The 21,961-nt window shown below is 57.6% G+C and overlaps 1 protein-coding gene and 1 long non-coding RNA gene across 2 annotated transcripts; one reads left to right on the plus strand and one right to left on the minus strand.

The window, feature by feature from the left end:
• The first annotated feature begins 4,875 nt into the window (after positions 1–4,875).
• Positions 4,876–16,115, plus strand: WNT10A (Wnt family member 10A). Its single transcript, XM_042997610.1, has 4 exons — positions 4,876–5,082; positions 6,133–6,395; positions 12,836–13,215; positions 15,618–16,115. The coding sequence occupies exons 1-4, from the start codon at positions 4,973–4,975 to the stop codon at positions 16,113–16,115; spliced, it is 1,251 nt and encodes a 416-aa protein (XP_042853544.1). The 5' UTR covers positions 4,876–4,972.
• A 1,205-nt stretch (positions 16,116–17,320) lies between these two features.
• On the minus strand, positions 17,321–20,509 carry LOC122241024. The gene is made up of 3 exons (XR_006220937.1): positions 20,099–20,509; positions 18,913–19,136; positions 17,321–17,766 (listed from the first exon to the last, which is right to left on the minus strand). It is a non-coding gene; the product is annotated as an uncharacterized LOC122241024 (long non-coding RNA).
• Positions 20,510–21,961: the final 1,452 nt, after the last annotated feature.

Here is a 21,961-nt window from a genome sequence, read left to right on the forward strand (position 1 = left end):
TTATCTCTGCCCTTCTTTTCACACTGCCTTCATTATCTCCTGCTGCAGATAGACCTTCTCTATATGTCAGCCCTATGCCCACATTCTTAGAGCTGGTGATCTAAAAAAGAATGGCTTTCCCAGCCAAAGTCCTAAGGAAGACCCTGATCTGGTCAGCTGGGGTCACTTGCCCACCCCCAAAGCAATAACTGTCCAGGAAGATGTACTACCGTGATTGGGACTGGCAGCCTGAGCTAAGACCACAGGTATTGGGGGCACAGGGAGGAGAGTAGAGTTTTTCAGTGAAACAGAAGGAAGGGGAACTCACCCTGGATGTAACAGACCTTAACCATGGCTTTCAGTGTATCTGTCCTCCCTTCCCACAATGCCTCTGCATCTGCCTCTTGACCTAGCCTGGTTCAGCCCTCAAGAATCACGTTTGGGATCCCAGAGTGAGGCATATATGGAGAGGGGTATCAGGCTGCAGTGGGAAGGAAAGGGCATCTGAATTTTCCTTCCTGCCTCATCCTGACTCCTTTAGGTCAAACGCCCGAGCTTCAGGGAAGTTGGACTCGGAACCTTCAAATGCCCGAACTTCAGAGAATCTGGACTCAGAACCTCTTCTACTCAAGGGGGTTTGACAACTTACCAAGGGTGAGAGTGGAACTGGCATCATGGGCAGCATGGAGGAGAAATGAAGCTTCCTAAATTACAGTTATCTTCAGGGCTCTGCCTTCCCCAGAGCTGGGTTCAATACTTAAAAAAAAAAAAAAAAAAAAAAAAAATCTCCTGCACTTCTCTCAGGGACCACAAGAGGGTGCACAGAGCCCAGCTTCCCTATTAACAGGGACCAACAGACAGGACCTGCAAGCATCTGGGGAACTCAGAGAGCCTTGGACAGGAGAGGGTAGGATGAAAGGAAGCAAGGAGACCCACAGACCAGCTTGGGCCAAGCTTCTAGGGTTCCAGACTGTCTCAGACCTCTGGGCTGACCCAGATCTAGGGGCGGACGCCTGCGTCCCAGTGTCTATTGCCAGGTCTTGGTGCGTGGTGTGGAGTAGGTGATGCTAGACTCCCCCATGAGCCAGAGAAGGAAACTAAGACAGTGGCATGAACTGACACCACCCCAAGCAGGTGAAAAGGAATTCAGAGGAAGTAACATGATAAGAGTGAGGAAAGGCCTAGTTTGCCAGCTTGACCTTGATCAAGTCAATTAATTTCTCCAAGCCTCAGTTCTCCCGTCATGGAATGGGGGTGCCTGATAGCTTTTTAGTACACTGGAAGAGAGCACTGCAATCTTCAAACCGATGGTCTCATGTTGGTGGTCCATTTTCCCTGACCAAGCTCAGCAGGAGTCTGGGAACCGCCTTCTGTGAAGGGTGAGAGCCTTGGCCTGAGAGGCACCATTTTGAACATTATTTTGGTCATCTTTAAGCTCAGAGATGGCTCTGTGCTCTTGCACTGCTGCCTGGGAAGAAGGCTGGAAGCAGAGCTCAGAAATACGCCCCCCCCCAACCCCCTTGCTTACCCAGCTGCTCAGCCCCAGGCACAGTCTGAGCCATGAAGGTTCCCTGCTGGCTGAGTGGTGGGGGACATGTGGTACCAGGGACATGGGGGAAGAGCACAGAGGCGCCCCAGATGTGTGCATGACCACATCAGGGACAGCGAGAATGCAGGCAGATGGGTGGGGAAGCTGCTGGAAGGCCCAGGATCAGCCTAAGGCCAAGGGCTCATTTCCCCTTCCTTCCAATGACCAAATACACTAGGAGTTTGGGGGACTAAAGCAGCCAGTTATCCCCCCTTATCTTGCTGAGGGGCACTGGTCCCTGAGGCCTGAAGGATGGGATAAAAAGCTCTCTTCTCGGTCTGGGGCTGCTTTCCCCTCCTCTTCACCAAGATGTTCTCTTGCAGAACATCAGGACTGAGCTTGGCCTGGTCCGGGTTGGGGCTGTGAGAGTCCCACCTGTTCTCACCCTGGTGCCTCCTCTAGCCCTCCCTTCCCTGTAACCTCCTCCAGGGTTGCCACAGCTGGAACCATTCTCTGAGCTGCCTTTCATCTCTGGTGCCCCCCCCACCCCCAGTGGCCCCTGTAATTGTGGTCTCAGCTGGCGGCTGCGGGGGCTGGGGCTGGGCTGAGGGCCAGAGCCAAGGGCAGGGCCAGGGTGGGGTCTGGGGGTTGCTGATAGGGGCTTGCCCATGGCAGGGGTCATTTGGGACTGGGGCTCCAGTCACACACTCTTTCTGGGCCTCGTCTCCACATATGCCAAGGCCCCTGTGCCTACATATGCCCTCTCCTCTCTGCACTGAGAAGTGCCCCAGGCTTGGGCACTTTTAGACTCTCATGACATCAGGCCAGAACTACGTCCCAGTGCAAACAAGGCTTGAGAATCATTACTTGCCTCCTGGGATTTTCAAAGAAAGGGACTTCTCCCTCTCTTTTACACCTCTGTATTTCTTGAGCTTTTAGAGGGTGGGGGAGCAAAGAGACCTCCCGTTGGCAGAGGCAGGTCAAAGGAAAAAGAAATCAGCCCCTCAAGCAGGTCAGCAGAATTTCCCAAATGTGGTCCTCATGAAAATCACTTGGGATACTGCTAGAAATGCAGACCCCCAGGCCTTACCCCCCGACAGGCTGATTCAGCTGCATTGGACCGGAATCAGTATTCCCCACAATGGCATACCCCAGAGGATACGTATGATGAGGCATCAAGCCTGGAAAGGCTAGTGTGAGCTGTATCTGGGGAGTAAGGAGGTCTGCAAGCTGGATTATGAAGCCATTCCCTGTCCCAGGTTGGGCCTCTTCCTAATCGTTTCTGGGTCTCAGTTTCCCCAACAGCCTGGCTTGTCCCTGTGGTGCCCTCTCCCACCTCAGGCTCCTGCCTACCTTCCTGTGCTAAGTCTGGTCCTGCCCTATCCTTCCCCATACCCCAAACCCTCCCCAAACTCTAGTCCCAAGCTGTCCCTGTCCTGCAGCATGGTGAAGGAGAGTGGGGAGGGCAGGGGGCGGCTGGGGTCAAACAAGGCTCTGGCTGACGCAGACTGCTTCCTGCCCCCGGCTGTTTTCCTGCTGTCCAGCCAGACTGCTCCCCCCATTGCCCCACCCCCACCCCCAGCAGCCTCAAGCCCTTAATTCCTGACAGCTGCGGTGGCTGCCGGCAGAGATGGGGGGAAAGGAGGGGGGAGGATGCCGTCAGCCTGCTGTTGCTCGGGCTGCCCCCACCACCTGACAGTCTGGGGACAGGGAAAGCCCCACCCCTCTCCTCCAATTCCCCAGGGATGGGCAATTCCAGGAACGGGCCCCTTTGGTCTCAGAGCCCAGAGTCTCCCGGTAGTTTGTCCTTAAACCGGGAGAGGGCAATGAGGTTGGGAGGGAGGTATGTGTGTAGTAGAGTGAGAGGCTTGTGCCCATTGTACAGAGGAGGATGCTAAGGCCACAGTGGGAATAGGATTCACTATCGGGGCCCAGGTTAGAACCAGAAACAGAAGCTGGAGCCTCTGTCCCCAGCCTGATGTTTCCTCAGGTCCTTGCCTGGCTGTAGTGTTCAGCTGGGGCGAGAGGACATGAAGGAATCCCAGAGAGGAGTGGGCCTGAGTCAGGAGTCCGGTTTTGGGTGGCTCCCAGAGAACCAAGTACAGGTAGCAAGGGCCAGGCAAGATCTGGAGCATCTGCAGGAAGGCCCAGGCAAGCAGCGCTCAGTGTTGGGGCCACTGCTGCTGTGCTCAGAGTCAAGAGGACTGGGTTGGATTCCAGCTCTTCATTTGCTGTGTGACCTTGAGTAAGTCATGGCCCTCTCTGAGCCTCATTTTCTTAAGAAATAAAAGGGGACAAAATACACACTTTTGGGATTAGAAGGCTCTCTAATACCTCTCCCAGGGTGTGTCACCCCAGGGAGTTCTGCTCCCAGACATTTACTGGAGTCCCAGCACTTTGACCTTCATTGGCTCACTGATCAGATGAGGTGAGCCTCAGTAACCTCATTTCACGAAAGGGCAGAGGGTGGCTCAGTGAGCACGAGGCACCTGTTTAAGGTCACACAAGGAAGAAGAGCAAAATCCGGAGGCTGCCAAACCCCTTTACAGGACACCCCCCCCCCACCTGCTACACCAGCCAAGCCTGGGAAGTCCCTCCTGAGGTGGGAGAGGCGGGCAGGGGGGGGCCAGCCCCTCCCCTCCAGTCCCTGCAGGTGTGTATATTGGGGAGGACCGCTCCCCGACAGCTGTGTCTCAGCCAGACACACACACTTCGCAGTAACACACACCTTCTCACACAAACCAGCGCGCCCGGCACTGGCATCTCCACGTGCACGCGCGCACAGACCCCAACACCTCTCCTTCCCCAGCCCTCTGCACCCGCCGCTTCCACCCCGAGTGCGGAGCCGAAGGGCGCTGTGGCCTCAGGACCCATACACGCCTCCACCCCCCGTAGTGACGTCACCTGGGGTAGAGCCCTGAGACACTCTGGGGGGGGGGGGAGGGGGGGGGAAGAAAGGGGAGGCGGTAGAGTTCCCTGAGCCGGGACAGTCACTCACTCTCTGGGCGGTGGGGCCGGGCACAAACAGCGCCGTCCCCCCTTCAACACCACCCGCCCCCCCCCCCCGCCCTCCTCGCACGCCCTCGGAAGCACAGGCTCGTGGCGCTGCTCTGGGGGGCTCCCCGGCACCCAGCCTCTCATCCCCAGCCCGCAGCACCTCCGGGCCCCCCTTACCCTCGAGAGGCACCGGGAGTTGTCGCAGGGGGGCCTCGGGAAATTCCCCGGACCCCTGTGCCAGGAGGTGCCCGGTGCGCCCGCCCGCCCCCCCACCCCGAGGGCGGTGCCCGGGGGCGCTGCCCCATGGAGCGGGGAGGCGGGCGCCGTCTGCTCTCGGAGCCGTGACCCGAGTCGGAGCTCCGTGTCGCAGCCGCCCCGACCCCCGCGGATCATGCGCCGTCGCCCCTGGCTCGCCGGTCCCGCCGGGCTGTGAGCCCCCCACTCCTGGCCCGTCACGGCCCGCGCGCCATGGGCAGCACCCACCCTTGCCCCTGGCTGCGGCTCCGACCTCGGCCCCAGCCGCGGCCCGCGCTCTGCGCGCTCCTGTTCTTACTGCTGCTGGCTGCCGCCGTGCCCAGGTGAGCCCTCACCTTACGCCCCGCCCTCCTGGAGAGCTGGGACCCCCAGCCACGGGGGCCTCCGGCGTTCCCGCTGGGGCAGGGGACCCTGGAAGGAGGGAGGGACAGTGTCTCAGGAAAGAGCTGGTGCCCAATGAAAGACAGTGCCCTCACAGGAGGGGGCTGAACTGGTGACTGAGTATGGGCAGTCCAGGGAGGCAAGGCAGTGCCCAGGAAAGTGATGGCTACTGGAAGAGGAGGTGTGTGTGTGTGGAGGGGAGCAAGTGCCAACCTGGAGTCCATGCCAGGCCAGGGGAATGCACCCCTACCCCAGGAGTAAGCTCAGACTGCGTTGCTCCTCCTTGGAGATCGCTCCCAGACAGGGGCATGGGTTGGGGGCTGGAAGGGAGTAGTTCAGGCGGGGGTCACTGTGACACTGCAGCTGGAAGGGTTCTCAGTGTGTGTGTGTGTGTGTGTGTGTGTGTGTGTGTGTGTGTGATATTGTGAGCCCTGCAAGCTATGTTGTTAAACAGCAGTCTGTGTGTCCACATATGTGTGAATGTGCGAGCTTCTGGATCAGTGTATGTTAAGATGAACACGTGTGTATGCTTGTGAGTGTCTTTGTGTACGTGTGTATAACTATGCCTGACTGAAGCGTGCATGCGTGGAAGTGTTCCTGGGTCTGGGTGGCCATCTCCATGTGTGCAGCAGTGTGTCTGTGTGAATGTGACCGTCTGAAACATGTCTTGGGAGTGGTCTCCTGGGGATCGCTACATATGTGAGCATCTATGCCTGGGGATGTACTTATGAAATACCGTGTACGCAGGCATTTCGGATGTGTGTCCATTTACACGTGAACCTGTGTGGGTGTGCGGTTGGCTGGGTGGTGTTGGAGGAAATGAGAGGATCAAGGACAGGAGAGTGCTTTAGGAATATACATGATGGGCCAAACCTTCAGAAGCAGGCGTTGGAGAAGAGGAACTGTGGCCTTTGGGACTGAGTGTAACTTGTTGAATGGGGCCCTCCTAGCTCCCCAAAACACTCACCCACACCCAACCCCCACACCTGCAGGTCTGCACCCAACGACATTCTGGGCCTCCGCCTCCCCCCGGAGCCTGTGCTCAATGCCAACACGGTGTGCCTAACGTTGCCGGGCCTGAGTAGGCGGCAGATGGAAGTGTGTGTGCGGCACCCCGACGTGGCCGCCTCAGCCATCCAGGGCATCCAGATCGCCATCCACGAGTGCCAGCACCAGTTCCGGGACCAGCGCTGGAACTGCTCTAGTCTCGAGACTCGAAACAAGATCCCCTATGAGAGTCCCATCTTCAGCAGAGGTAGCTGCCCCTTGCCCTTGCCCTTCTGCCCACCCCATTCAGCACCCCACCCCCAAAGCTATCTGCCAACCATCCCCACTGCCTCAAGCTGGCAACCTCCCCAGGTGCCCATCTACCAACCATGCTGCTCTTCTGCTTCTTTCTGGTCTTGGACAGTCCGTGGGGGCCAGCCAAACGGGGAAGATGTGTCTCCAGCCTGCACTGGGTGGGCTGACCGTAGCAGGTTCCGTGCCCGAGAGTTGACTCCTGGGTTATCCTGCCTGGTCATTGACACTGTATATCTCAAGCCTGGGAAATATCCGTATCTGTCACCTTCCTCAGTTTACCCTCTACCCTCTAGTAAACAGCACTTGGGATGGAGAGCCCGTGATAAAGTACCCAGAGTCAGTACGGAGGACTTTTGCCAAATGGGGTAGGTGAGGGAAGCTGGGGCAGGTAAAATGTCTGTACTTCTGCAGAAGCTCTTCCCGGCAAGGTACACCACCAGCCTCTGTGTCATTCTCACCGCCCCCGAAAACCTTCTCTGAATCAGAGGCACTGGGTGTGTGCCCGCCTCCTGCCCAGCAGGCCCGACCGCCCTGCCAATCCCTCTTCCTCTCACAGCCCAGAGAAGCCACAGCTTCTCCCTGTCCTCCCTCTGTGACTTCTGAGTGACCCAGGGCCTACCCTGACAACCCTTAGGGTTGGAGATGGCAGGAGGCCTTGTCACTCATTTCTGTTCCCACCCGTCTCCTGCCCTGGTACCTTAGGCCTTGCCTCAGGCCTTTTGGGGGAAGACAGGCGTTATCCATCTCTCCTCTCAGCTGCTTGAGTGGGACAGTGTGGGGACCTGGCACTGTGAGACTTGTCCAATTTTCTTGCCCAGTGGAGGAGGAGTTGTACCCCTATATCCTGTGCCCTTGGGGTCCAGAGGCTTCTAGGAGAGTCAGACTCTAAAGCACCCTATTCCGGAAAGAACTCGGCAAGCCGGGGCCTTTCCCTTTTCACCAGGACCCCTACTTGCATCCCCTGGGCCCCCAAGTCAGGGGCCACCGCCGCCTCCTCCAGCCCAGCCCCAGGCCGCCCGCCCCGCCCCCGCGCGCCCTCCCCACCTCCCTCCCCCGCGCGCCCGGGGCGCTGTTTCTACCCGGCCGAGCCCAGCCCGACGCGTGTGGCGGCATGCAGCCGCGAACTAATCCCCGCGGGCCGCGGCAGACGGCTCCCGGCCCGGGCCGCGCGGCTCTCCAAGGGGCACCCCCGCCCGCCCCTGCCCCGCGCTCCCGCCCCGCCCGCCCTGCCGCACCCGAGCCCCGCCAGCCGTCAGTCTGCGGCTGCCCGGGACCCCCGGCGGGGCGCCCCTCCCCGGTCGGCCAGCGCTCGCCCACGCCAAGTGACAGGCCCGTGCCTCTCTCCTGCCCGGGCTGGGCCCGGCCGGCGCTCGCCGCCGCCGCGCGCCTGCTCCCACTCCGGGTTTCTAGGTCACCCGTGCGCTCCCCGACGCCCCGTTTTCCCTCCAGCACCCGGGCCCGGGAGGTGAGGACACCGGAGGCCTTGCTTTGGGTTTTGCTCGCGGGGGTTTGAATAGGCGCTGAGGTTCTCACCCCTGCCGCTCCAGATGAGGCAAGGCAAGACAAGCTCTTCATCCCTCTTCCCGGCCACGGTGTCCCCAGTTCCCCTCTGGGCCTCCTGCCCCCTCTAGATAGAGCGCGCCCACGCGTCCTGATTACTTCGCCCGCTTGAGGCCCGTGTGGCCTGGTGGAGGACGTGGGGTCTTTGAAGCTCAAGGGTGAGTTCAGAGCGGTGGAAGCACGCGGGGTTGGCCCGGTGCCAGGCGCTCCCGGGTTCACCTGCAGTTTAATAAGCGGGAGGTGAGCTGGGGGGACTGGTAGGGGGAGAGGTTAGGGGTGGAGGGGGGGGAGACTTGCCGGGGCTAGCCAGGGCGGGGCAGCGCCCAGCGCGTGGGGAGGGGCGGGACAGCTGCGGGCCGGCCGGGCTCTGGCAGGGGGGCTGGGCTCTTTCCTTTGGCCTTGGAACACGGTCCTACCTATGTGGCTTTTGCTCCTGCATTGAGACATCCCATTTTCTACCTGTCCCTCCTCGGAGGGGACTCTAGGCTTCTGGAAGAAATTGCCACTTTCTCTTTCCAGGGGCCACCATTACAGCCCTCTCTCGGTATCTGTGTTCACCTTCCTCTGGGGTTATGTCGCTGTCCATCTTGGCCCATCATTTCGAGGACTACCTAAATTTGAATTCCACGGGGCCACTCTTGGTGGCAGCCATTCCCCTGGATGGGGTCCTTCCCCCAGTTCCCCTTCTTTTCAAGTTATGAATTGTCCCATGTGGGGTCAGGTGACCTGTTTCCCCCAAGTGGAGTACTGGTTGCTGACCGCTCTTCCAACCCAGACTGCCAGTGGGATTCTCTTCAAGGTGCACTCTGCCATGTTTAAAATTCAGAGACTGCAGGGAGGAGGTGGTCCCTGGGACCTGCCACCTTAATACTGTTACTGCCATCTAATTGTCCTGACATCTCCCTGAAAATGGGTTGGGCTGAAGGGATGGAATTCCAGTGAAGGAGAGAAGAGTGCTTGAGCACCTGGAGTGGACAAGCTTGGGAAGGCAGGGCCCAGACCCATCTGGAATGGATGGAAAAAGGGGGCATGAGGCTCTATAGCAAGCAGGGTTCTCAGCCCAATGGAAGCCAACAGTTTGAGAGTCTGGCCTCTGTTCTCCAAGGCTCTGGTTCTTTCTTCTCCCACCTCTCTTTTACATTCATCCTTGAGGAGTCTTGGTTTTATGGCTAGGCCTCCAGGCGTGGGGTGCGTGGTGGCACTCAGATGAGGAGAAGAGGCACAGGCAATTATATCCCAGGATCACCTAAAGTTCCATTATTCTAATAGCACCCAGTGAATTCGCTAATACTTATTAAGTACTTGCTGTTTGTCTGGCACTGTTCTAAAGCACTTTATCTGTACTTTAACATCCTCGAACAATCCCCATGCGATAGGTCTTATTAGTATCTTCATTTTACAAATGAAGCTAAGAGAGGTTGGGTAGCTTGCCATTAGTCACACAGCTTGTAAGTGAGCTATAGAGCCAGGACTCAAATGCAGGCCAGCTGTCTTTAGAGATTGCACTCAACCCCCTGCCATACTGCCTCCCAAGCTCCCACCATGTGTCCAGAGGTGAGTGGCACAATGGAGTAGTCCAAGAAATGAAACTCACATGTACACACACACACACACACACACACACACACACACACAGATACCTACCTTTGTTTGTACAAACGTGTAGCCACATTCAGTGTCACCCCTAAGTGTTCCCACATGCACACAACCTCTTCCTCTCTCTCAGGCCAGGCACATGAGCATGCACAGATTATATGCATGGAGGGAATGGTGACCAGATCTCTCCCCTTCCCTCCCTCTTTGACTCAAATAGGCGGGGCTCAAGCTTCTCCGACCCCTCCTGGTTCCCACTGGCTCCTGAATCCTCTCTCCTCCATGCTCCCCTGCCCTCCAAACCTCCTCCCCCAGCCCCTTCCTGGCCGTTGGCTGCAGCCTGAAGGAGCAGCTGACTCCACTTAGATGCTGGCAGTCCCTGTCCCAGATCAAAGGCAGGACGGCTAATTGTGCGTCTTAACAAGCACCCCCCCCTCCCTCCATGCTCCAGGCAGCCCAGCTGGCCATGGCCCCACCCCTCTCCCCCTCCAGCTGGCCAGATGGCACAGTGCCTGCGTCTGCCCCAGACAGCCGGGGCCAGGACCGAAACTGGGGCCCTGAGTGGGAGCTGGGGGCAGAGGCCCAGCAGTCTGGACTTCTCTGAATCTTGGATGTTGGAGCAGAGGGTGGTCACACAAGCCCTGCTTGGTCACCACTAAACGTGGCTGTGACAGCTGCCAGAGGCCATGGGATGGTGTCTTTAGCTGCCTTGAGTAGGTAGGGGTGTTCTATGTAGACTGTAGACTACATTTTTCCAGATTCCTCCAGGCCTGCCTCTGAATGTAAAGAGCCTGGAAGATGGTGGTTGGCCCAGCACATCCCCCTAGACCAGCCTCTTGCTCTTTCTTGGTGCTGTGCATAGATAGGGCCATGGAAACTGGAAATTGGGCTGGCTGGGTTTCTTACTCAGGAACATGTCTTCCCTAGAGCCAAATGTCCTTTAGCAGCCAGTTCCCCGGCCTGGGAGCTGAGACAGCTGGGCCTGGGTCCTGCTCTGGTTCTGCTCTGTAACCCCTGTGACCTTGGGCATCCCCCTTTTGCACAGTGTGTGTGTGTGTGTGTGTGTGTGTGTGTGTGTGTGTGTGTGTGTGTTGGAGGGGGAGATGATTTCTGAGGCTTGGGCTGCTTCTGGAAGTCTGAGTATTGCCATTTGTCCTAGGAGTGGGCTAATGACTCCCCTAGCAATAAGGGAAGCGCTCAGAGTTCCACAGCTACAAGGCAAGGGATAAACACAGAGTGTGCTCCCCAGGGACTTAGGTCTGCCATTTCTCTTGGACCCTACATCCCATGTCAGTGTCTACTCCTCTTTGGCTCCCACCAATTCCCAACATCCCTTTAAAAGGCTCCAGCCCAATCCTCATCCCCTCCTGTCTATTCATAGCTGGGCTCCTTACGGAAAAGGTCTGGAGATGCCACAAGCTGGAGAGAGAAGATAGACAGGGACAGCCTGCTTCATGGGCTTCTAGTGGCCCATGTGATTTATTCTAAAATGGGTCTTGAGCTTCTGGGCTCTGTCCCGACTGGGGAAAACAAGAAGCAATGGCCTAAAATTACGGCAGTAGTGAGTGAAGTCAGACAACAGGAAGAACTTCTCAATAATGGCTAATGTTTGTGCAGTACTTACTATGAATAAGGTGCTCTTCTAAGTACTTTAAATTTACTAACTAATTTAATCCTTGGGACAAAAATGAAGCAGATAAAAACAATCTTGTCTTGCAGATGAGAAAACCGAAGCACAGAGGTCAAGTCACTTGGTCAAAGTTGGGTAGCTATTAACAGTTTAGTAAGTGGAAGACCCAGACAATCTGGCTGCTTGAGAGTTCATACTTTTAACTACTACACGTTTTGTCAAGTTTTGTTGTTGTTGTTGTTGTTGTTGTTGTTGTTGTCGTCGTCGTCTTCCTCGTTTTGGCTAGACAAGAAAAGGAGGACAGGACCCTATGATGCAGAGGGTGAGTGTGAGGGGCAGGTTTGGGCTAGGGTCTCTGTTCAGTCCTGGTTGGCTCTCTGAGGACTACGGGAACTCCCAGAGCATGTCCTTCCAGGCTTCAGCACTAGGGTGGAAGGATCTAGAGTTTTTTTTCCTCTGAATCTCTGGCCTCCCGCAAGCCATCAATCTCCAGCCAGGTCTGGGCTTCCACAACAGGTGCCTATGGCACAGGTGAGTTCTCCTTTTCATATGGAGGCTCTCATTGCTCTTGGCTTCTTCTCCCACTGCCCACACTCTCTGGGTTCCAGAGGCTGGTCAGAAACTTGTAAAACGCTGCTAGCTGGTCCCCTCTCAGATGCAGAATAAGGAAGAAGCAGCCTGTGGGGCCAGGAGGCAGACCGTCCTCTGTAAGTAGGCCTCCCCCTGCCACAGGCCCAGACCTTCCCAGAGGATGGCTCAGGCTGAGAACACCGAGGAGAAAAGTAGTGTAGACAAGTCCTGGGCCCCTGCAAGTGGTCGTCAGGGGCTTTGTGCCCCAGAGCATCAAAAAGAAGGTGTCTGCCTTAACTCACCCTTCCCTCTCAATTTTCAACACTCTTGCAGGGCAATGGGCTTATTTCCAGCATTCCTCAAACAACCTCTTCAGATGACCTAGACCCACTGCAGGCAGCGTGGCTGGGCAACGCCCGTCTCCGAGCAGATTTTCTGGGATGTCCTGTGGACAGGAAAAGGGGAAACTCTGCTGGCTCTTTCCTCTGCCTCTTGAATCTGGCAGTCAGCCTAAGGGGGTGGCACCAGGCAGGCAATCTTGGGGCCGGGAGCTGTCAGAGGACACCCTCCTCTTAGTTACCCTTCTGCCCATGAACATCTTCTGGGGCCTGGAATTCTATCTCTAGTCATTTATTTTTTAGCTTAAATTTTGCCTTCTTTCCGCAGGCTTATTTTTAAATTGCAAATATCACATGAGAGGTAACAGATGAAGTCCCTGATCTGAAAAAGAAATGTTTCCCAGATACTTTATGCCCAACAGGAGAGAGGTAGACACGAATTCTGAGCTTGCTAAGGGTGATGTTAGTGGAACAGGGAGTGAAGTACAAAAGAGGACTCTGGGGAGACCTCCCACACTCCACCCTGCATGGAGAACTTCTGATGTGATTTCTGCCCCTCTTTGAATCTGTGTCCTTGTCCCAGACCTTACCCCAACACTGCGCCTCCATTTCCCCTTTGTGTGGTAAGAAGGTTGGGCAGGGAGGGCAGAGGGATGAATGTGGAGGCCCCTGAGAGTCCTTTCCCTGGATCTCCACCCTCAGGTTTCCGAGAGAGTGCCTTCGCCTACGCCATCGCTGCAGCGGGCGTAGTGCATGCGGTGTCCAATGCCTGCGCCCTGGGCAAACTGAGGGCCTGTGGCTGCGACGCCTCTCGGCGCGGGGACGAGGAGGCCTTCCGTCGGAAGCTGCACCGCCTGCAGCTGGACGCGCTGCAGCGCGGTAAGGGCCTGAGCCACGGGGTCCCGGAACACCCAGCCCTGCCCCCTGCCAGCCCGGGCCTGCAGGACTCCTGGGAGTGGGGCGGCTGTAGCCCCGACGTGGGCTTCGGGGAGCGCTTCTCCAAGGACTTTCTGGACTCCCGGGAGCCTCACAGAGACATCCACGCGCGCATGAGGCTCCACAACAACCGAGTTGGGAGGCAGGTGAGAGCCCCACATCCGCCTGGGCCTGCTCCAGATCCCTCTGCCTAGGGCTCCTCCCTTCCCCCCAGGCCTTGCTCTGGGACCCAGAGCTCCCCCCTTACTCAGCAACTCTCTCATTGTCCCTGCCTAATCCAGTCATCAAACATGCATTGGATACCTACTGTGTGCCAGGCACTGGACTAGTCTGGGATCCAGGGATGAGAAAAACCCTGTCCTGGATCAGCCTGCTCCCCTTTTTTTTTTTTTTTTTTGTGGTGAGCACTGGATGGAGGGGGGGACAGGGCTGCAGACAGGGCCTCCGGGGCCTTGGCCTTGCTCTGCCTCTCTGTGGCCTCCCCTATAAAGCAAGAAGGTTGAACTGGGTCATCCAGCTCCCTAGTCTCCCCTGCCCTGGCCCAGCTCTAACGTTCCATGATTCTGTGCTATCCTATGCTGTGACCCTCTACCTGTTCTCCCAGCCTTTCTGTGCAGAATGAGGGATTCCTGCAAGGGGAGGTTCCTCGGGGCCACTGAGGTCCTGTGTTATGGTTACCTTCCTCCTTTTTCTCCCTATCCTTGAATATTCGTACTCCCTCAAAGGTCATAAATTAAAAAAAAAGAAAAAGAAGAAGAAGAAGAAGAAGAAGAAGAAGAAGAAGAAGAAGAAAGGAAAGAAAGGAATAATCAATCGCTTGCATTTATTGAGTGCTTACTATGTGTTAGGTACCGTCTGGAGCTCCACACCACATATTAGCCTTTTTAATCTTTACAACTACCTATGAGGGCTCTAGTAGCAGCCTCGTGTTCAGATATGGGAAGTGAGGTACAGAGAGATGAAGAAGCTTGCCCAAGGTGGTGCAGCTGGTAAGGAAGGGATAGAGGCGGATTCATCGCCAGGCAGCTGAGCCTTTTGCTCCGCAGGGTCGTCTGCGCTGGGTGCGTGCCTCCACTAAGATGCCTCCTTAGCCTTCGTGGTAGCCCAGCACCCTCCTTTTCTGGCTGTTCAGCCCCTATGCCTTCTCTCGGTTCTGCCTGGCCTGCTCAGGCCTCGTTTCTGGCTTCCCCTCACCCGGCCTGGCACCTGCGCCTCCTGACTCCCCTTTCTCCTGTCCTCTCGGCCCTGTGCTTCACCAGCTCCTTCCACAAAGACTCGGAGCTGATTCAGCTCTTCCCATCCTGACTTAGAGGTGAAGTAAACTGAGGCATATCCACCCTCAGGTCACATCCAGCTTCCACCCAGCCCTGCCCTATTAGTGCAGCTCTTTTCCCAAGCTCCCATGCTATCCCAGCCCATACCAACAGTGCCTCCTACTCCTCGTTAAACTGGTTAATTAATGGCTGCTGTCTGTGGGAAGCGAATGTTCTGGAGCCGTTGGCCAGCCGAGGCCCTGGGCTCGTTCCTCCATGGTGTTGCCACCACAGGCTGCACCTACAAGCTGCGGAGCCCTTTAACACTCAGAGGGCAGGGTCTCTCTCTTCTGGCCCTAACCGCCCAGGTGTGAGGGCCCCAGATCACTGGTCTCCCTGTCTGCAGCTGTGTTTTGGAATGGAGTCCCGGGAAAGGAAGATGTCTCCAGTGTCTCTAATGAGGATAATGTCAAGGGGTCCTTTGGGAGGAGATTCTAGGGCAGGTTGAGAGTTGGGCAGGGGGTCGGTATACCACACCCCTGTAACTACCTCCCTTGGATACTTGGGAACTTCTCGCTTTCATTGGGCTGAGGGTCTGGCTCTCTGGGGGCTGCTCCCATTCTGTATTCAGGTAGAGCTTTTGGCCCCAGTTGGTGCTCACTGTTCCCTAGGAGGAACTGTGACATTCAGCAGTGGGCAGAATAAGCTCCAGCCGGTATAATGGGATGAAGGGGAGACTCCTCAGCTCCTGTCCCCTCCTTAGGCTCCCTGCAAAGGGCTGCAGGGCCCAGAGAAGGAAAAGGGGCTTTCTCAGCCTCCCCGCAGCCCCCACTCACAGCCTGGATCGAGGCCAGAGGCTTTGGGGATAGGATACAGTGGGGCCAGCAACCCCCTGCTTCTGGCCCCCACCTGAGGGATGGAAGGAGAGGGAATTTCCCTGAGGATCTGGGATCCCCCCTCAGGAAGCAAGAGCCTCCAGCCCCAAGGGCCCCCTGCAGCTGGTGGGAAAGGAGAAGAGGGGAGGAAGGAGGGAATTCCCCCAGGACCTGGCCTTGTGGGAGGCGGATGGGAGAACAGCAGAAGAGCAGGCGGAGTTCTTCTCCCGACTGCCTAGCTCAGGAGCTGTGCGCCCGCCTCCCCACTCTGCCCCGCTTGGGGCCTCAGCTTTTGCATCTGTTCAATGGGAGTCGGTTTCAGAAGTCTCCGAGGAGATTCTCGCAGGCCAGTGCCTGCGCTGGGAGGAGGGCCGTGGGGCCGACCGCGGGCGTCACCCCTCGCCGTGCCTCCCTCTGCAGGCGGTGATGGAGAACATGCGGCGGAAGTGCAAGTGCCACGGCACGTCAGGCAGCTGCCAGCTCAAGACGTGCTGGCAGGTGACGCCGGAGTTCCGCGCCGTGGGGGCGCTGCTGCGCAGCCGCTTCCACCGCGCCACGCTCATCCGGCCGCACAACCGCAACGGTGGCCAGCTGGAGCCCGGCCCCGCGGGGGCCCCCTCGCCAGCCCCGGGCGTCCCGGGGCCGCGGCGCCGCGCCAGCCCCGCCGACCTGGTCTACTTCGAGAAGTCGCCCGACTTCTGCGAGCACGAGCCGCGCCTGGACTCGGCGGGCACCGTGGGCCGCCTGTGCAACAAGAGCAGCGCGGGCCCCGACGGCTGCGGTAGCATGTGCTGCGGCCGCGGCCACAACATCCTGCGCCAGACGCGCAGCGAGCGCTGCCACTGCCGCTTCCACTGGTGCTGCTTCGTGGTCTGCGAGGAGTGCCGCATCACCGAGTGGGTCAGCGTCTGCAAGTGAGCGGAAGGCTTCCTTCCCCTCCCTGAGCCCGGCCCTCTGCGGCTTGCCGTCTTGGCCTGGCAGCAGCGTCGCCCTGGCTCCTGGGAGAGGAGTTTGGACCATCTGATCCGATAGGAACCTCCCGGCTCTGAGGGTCAAGTCTGCAATCAGGGGAGAGTCCAGGCCTGCCTGGACCCCACCACTCACTTCTGGGGGCTCCAGGACAGATTTGCCTCCCTGCTTCTTGCCCTAAGCTTAGACGGCTCAGCTGGGCTGGGGATTGCCCGACACCCACACCGGAGGGCAAGTGTCAGCCAGGCAGCCTCTGGGCCTGTCTCCTTTCGTGCCTTCACCTCTAACCCTGGAAGCTGAAGGACAGGGAAAGATGATTAGAAAAGAAGAAATGGACGTAACTGAGCTGAAGTGATTCTGTAGAGACCTAGGATGCCCTCCCCCAAGGGCCTCTGTCCCTCATCATTCATTTAACAAATATTTATTTTGCACTCTTTGTGGCCTGGCACTCTGCAGGGGATGATGGGTGCTGGGGAGACAGATGTGAATAAGAGAGACACAGCACCCGGCCTCTTGGAGTTTACATTCTGGTTGGGAGAGAGGGACAATAAACAAGTAAATATACAAACCAGGTCATCTCAGACAATGCTCTGTACCACGAAGCAAATAAAGCACGGTGCTGGATGTAGAGTGATGCGTGGGGAGTGGGGTCCCTTTAGTTTTTATTTTTTATGTTTGCATTTTAAAAGCCTGTTTTTATTTGAGTACAGTTGACACGCAATGTTACGTTCTTTTCAGGTGTACAACGTTAGTGATTCAACATCTCTATACATCTGTCACCATATAATGCTATTACAATACCATTGACTCTATTCCCTATGCCGTGCCTTGTAGTGCTGTGACTAATTCATTCATTAGCTGGAAGCCCTTTATCTCCCACTCCCCTTCACCCATTTTGTTCATCCCCTCACCCACCTCCCCTCAGGCAACCATCAGTTTGTTCTCTGTGTTTATAGGTCTGATCCTGCTTTTTGTTTGTTCATTCGTTTTGTGTTTTAGAGTCCGCATAAGAGTGAACTCATGGGGTATTTGTCTTTCTAGTCAGACTTATTACACTTAGCATAATACCCACAAGGTCCATCCATATGGTTGCACATGGCAAGATCTCCTCCTTCGTTATGGCTGCATGTATACACACACTCACACCCCACATCTTTTTCATTGATTCATTTATTGATGAATAAGGTACAAGGTATTGATGAATAAGACACATAGGTAGGAGTGTGGCCTCTTTAGATAAAGTCATTGGTCTGAGAAGGCCTCTCTGAGTTATGTTACTCATGCTGAGACCTGTGTACCGAAGATAGCCCCGCACAGATTGAGGGAAAGGGCTTTCCAGGCCGAGGCCATGTGAATGCCAAAGGTCGGTGGTGAGAGAGATCTCCTCAGGAGGAACAGCCAAGAGGCCAGTGTGATCGGATGAAGCAGTCAAGGGCAGGTTAGCAGGAGAGGAGCTGGGAGGGCAGGCAAGAGTCACATCACATGTCCCTCTGGGCCATCGTAAGGAGTTGGGATTTTCAGAGGAATGAGAAACTTTCAGAGGGTCTTGAACAGGTGAGTGTCATGGTCTGATTCCCACCTGGCTCACTGTGCTGGGGAACTGAATGAAGAGGGGAGGAGTTAACAACAGGGGGCCAGTTAGGAAACTACAGCCATCTTCCAAACCAGATGGGACCTGCCTGAATGGAGGCCAGGGGGATGTTGACAAGAAGCTGGATCCGGAGCTCTTAATTCCAGAGCTCTAGCTGTCCACCTTGTGCCTGAGCCCTCTGCCACAAGCCAGGACGAGTGGCGGTGCCCAGCAGCACCCTTCGGCAGAGACAGGCACTCTGCGAGGAGTAATCCTGGGCAAGACCCAGCTCAACCCAGCCAGCCCAGCGCCCCAGGGAGCAGGTGGGGCTAGAAGGTGCGGCAGGGAGGAGGGTGGTGGGGGAGGGCCAGGAGACTCACAGTCTGGATGCTGGTCTCTCTGAGTGCATGCAGGGGAGATGGGGTATGTAAGTAAGGCCAGAGGCGAAGAGACATCCTTCCTTGGCCTTCTTTGTCCCAAACCCTCAAGGAGGAGGGTGGTAGAGATGGAGGTAGAGTGGTCAGGATCTCAGAGAAAGAACACTTCACCTACTTCATCCAGACCTCCTGCTGCTCCAAGTTGAGGATCCTGCTTCCTGCCTCATTTTACCCAGAATGGCACCCTTCTGGATGAACCAGACAAGGATGAAGTCTTGTTCCTTTTCCCGATTGCCAGCCTACACGAATCCCCATATTTCCTTAGCCCATGTCTCCCTACCTCAGGGTAGGGGTGAGAAGGAAAGGACGCTCTTATGGTGGTGTATCCCTGTTGAGAGTTTTGCCCCAACTAGCTTGCCTTCAGCTTCCTCTCCTCCAACTGCCTGCATCCCGGCAGCTCCTGGACATGCCCACGACAGCCAGGCCTTACACATGCTCAGCTCCGCTGCTTCTGGGGAGGACAGAGTTTCTCTCCCCAACCCCCAAAAGACAGCCCCACAGGCAGGCGGGTTAGAGTCCCCCGGAGAGGAGGGGTAAGCGGGAGCAGCCCGACACACCTGCCTCATTCCTTTCCTCTTGTTCACCCAGGAGGGAGCTGTGGGGGCTGGGTTCCCCGCCCCCTTGCTCCCTCCCATCCCAGGGAGGAGGAGAAAAGAGGTGGGGGGGTGAGGAAGAGAGGCCTGAGTGGGGAGCACTCCCACCCCCAGCAGTGTCCACTGCGTATTAGCTTTGACCTCACCCTCCGGTGCCTTCCAGGCTTAAGGAGCACAGAGCCAGGGGGAGGAGAGACTGGAGAGATACAGGATCAGGGCTGGGGTAATGAGGTAGGAGCAGGAATACTGCAGAGCCTGCTGCCTCCAGAGAGGAGTGAGTGGTGGGGTGGGGCAGGGGCTGGACACCACGTTGTGGGGGGAAGGACGTGTTCCAGTCAAGTCCTGGTGAGCTGATATATGCTGGCAGGATCTGTAAAGGAAGAGAGTGAAAGTTGGGGAAGGAACAAACAAGGTGTTACCCACTCCATATCGTCCCTCTGGGCCAGAAGCTGGCTAGGGTCTCAGGGCAAAAGCTGGACCCCACAACTGAAAAGGGGGATGTAGGATCTGGCAATGGTCCTAAAGGGAGATGTGGAGGTGATGAAGGGGAAAATAGGGCCCAAGGGGCACGGGGCTTAGGCATCCTGGCTGAAGGGCGAGACAGAAATCAATGTGCTGACTGGAAATTGGGGGTGATGGAGGTAGATGGGAGGAAGAATTTGCCAAATAGCTTGGGGGGGGGAGGACCAGGGTTGCAATTTTGGAATAAGAACAGATGGTGGACCATAGATTAGAGGGGAAGGGAACTGACCTGGTCCCCAATACCTTTCACCTTGATGGACCCTGGGTCACCTCCTTGCAGGAGGAAAAACTAGTATGGTTTAATAGAGCCTGGATGGCTCCAGCTGGAGGGAGGGGGAGAACTAACAGAGAATGAGGGTGGTGGACAGATCAGCAGGCAGTGGTCAGGCTAAGGGTCAGGGAGAGGCAGCCAGACCGGGGTGGGGATCAGAACCCAGGCATCCTACTTTCCAGTCACCCAAGGTCCCAGGGCTGAAATAAGAGGAAAGAGGCAGAGTAGAGGCCCTAACAACTCTAGGAAGACCCAGGATGAGAAGCTAGGTCAGCTTCTCCAAGCCCTCCTCCTCCCAGATCAATGCGCCCCCAGCTAGCCCCCGGCAGGGGACCTTCCACGTTGGAGTTTGGCCAGGCTCTAGTCGCGGCCCCCTTCCTCCCCTCCACCCCCCCCCCCCCCCTTCTCATGTGGTTGCCGGCAGCTGCCTGCGGTCGCCTCAACCCCTGCGCTCAAGGCACGGGGACTTTCCAACAGGGGAAAAAATGACTTAATGAGAGTGGGAGCCGGGGGCGGGAGGGACAGGTCCCTGTAATCACCGCTCCACTGTGGGGCCTGTGCGCCTCCGGGGCCATTCCGGGCTTCCTGCTGCCAGCGCCCCCCTCAGGCTCTGTTGGGGAGGTGGACGGGCTGGGGACAGGGGGATCCCTTTTCAGGTTTCAGACTCTTTGGGCCCTCTGGCCACGTTTGCTCCCTAGGCTTGAAGTGCGTGGAAGCTGGGACGCCCCATGATCCCTCTCCAGACTTTGTCCTTGAAATTGCGCGGGGGTGGAGGGGGATGAGTGGCAGTCTCTCCTAGGAGCCAGGGTTCTCTGCTGGTGGATTAGAGGGGTGAAGGATCAGGAGTAGAGCCCTGTGCCACTTTGCGCCTGCGCACTTCGAAACTTCCCCGGTTACTGTGGCAACCAGGGCAGTCGAGGTGTGTCCGCGGGGCTGGGAGGCGCCCACTCCCCCTTTTCTCGCCGCCCCGCGGGCCAGGCCCGGCCGCTGCGGTGCGCGGGGGTGGGGGTGTGCCGTTACCATGGCAAGGGTGCGCTAGGAGGGCACATTCTTCCCCAGGGTGGGAGCGCCCTGGGGATACGAGAAGGGGGGGTGACGGGGGCGGCAGAAAGGGAAGCGGCGTGTGGTGGTGGAGGGAGGGTCATAACGAGGGGAGGAGTCTCGGACAGGATGAACCAGGGCTCCTTGGGGTTGGGGTGGGGAGTTTGGAATCTACCCCCCTCTGCCTAGCTCTCCAGAGACGTCCAGCTCCTCCTCCGAAACTCTCGCTAGGGTTCAAGCCCCTCCATCCCCACTTTCCGGGGAAGGAATCCCCTACTACCGAATGGAAGGTCTTTTAGCTCCCCCCTGAGACCAGGCTCTGCGAGCTTAGTGTTTGTCCCTTTCCTCCCCCCACCCCAAGCGAAGCTGCAGCCCAGACTGCGACCTGAAGCCCTGCAATTAAGCCCCTCGCCCGCCCCTGCGCCGCCCGCCGGCCCTCTGCCAGACCGGGCCTGCACCGTCAATTACAGCCGTGCGCAGCAGCTGATTACTCCGGAGTCAGGGAAGCAGCCGGGGTGGGGACAGCTGGCAGGCCAAGGGGGCGGGGTCCCTGGGGTTGTCCCCGGCCCAGGATCCTTAATTGGAACTTCGAACTGTGGCCCTCTAGCCCAACTTCTCCCCTGCAGGCAACATGGGGGGGACAGGTCTAGTTAGTGCTCTGTCCGGCTGTGCCTCAATTTCTCTCTTCTTGAATGCACACCGCACCCGGGCAGAAAGAGTGCAGGGAGGTTGTGTGTGGTGTGGTGTGGTGTGGTGTGTGTGTTGGACGTCTGGACTCGAGGGCTGGGTACTCCAGAAGCTCAAAGCCCTCCAGGCCGGCTCTCTTTCCCGCCGCAGACAGTCGCGTGGGTCTCCCCTGGCCCGGAGCCCCACCCGGTGGACCTGGCTCTGTTTTGCTGAGCCAGCCTCAGGGTGACTGCCAGCCCATACTTTGCTTTTGTGCGAATCAGAGTCCCTTCTGGGCAGGAGGCTTCTCTCTCCTCACTTCTGCCCTACAAGGGAAGGCAAACTAGGACCCTGCAGAGCAGCGACGGTGGCGTATTCTGCCATCACCCTTGCCCCCTGCATCTCGTCTTCGCTCTCTCCCTGCCTGCAGGCCTGGAGGGGCTGGGGTTGAGCTAGCGTCTCCCGCGGTCCAGCTCCCCACATCTGGCCGGCAGCTGGCACCCGCCCACTGCGTACTTCTGTGGCCCCAGCGCCCTCTGTTGGTGAGGAGCGGCGGTGCACTAGCTTTCGAGCCTGGGCCGCCCGCAGCCGCCGCCACCACCACGGGTCTCGCTTCAGTTCTTCGGGTCTCGAGGTCCACCCATTCGGCGCCCCTTGTCCTGGGGTACAACCTGACTCCTTCAGCTCTTCGAATT

Source organism: Panthera tigris, chromosome C1 (assembly GCF_018350195.1).
Source record: "Panthera tigris isolate Pti1 chromosome C1, P.tigris_Pti1_mat1.1, whole genome shotgun sequence".
In the NCBI taxonomy this organism is placed as follows: domain Eukaryota; kingdom Metazoa; phylum Chordata; class Mammalia; order Carnivora; family Felidae; genus Panthera; species Panthera tigris.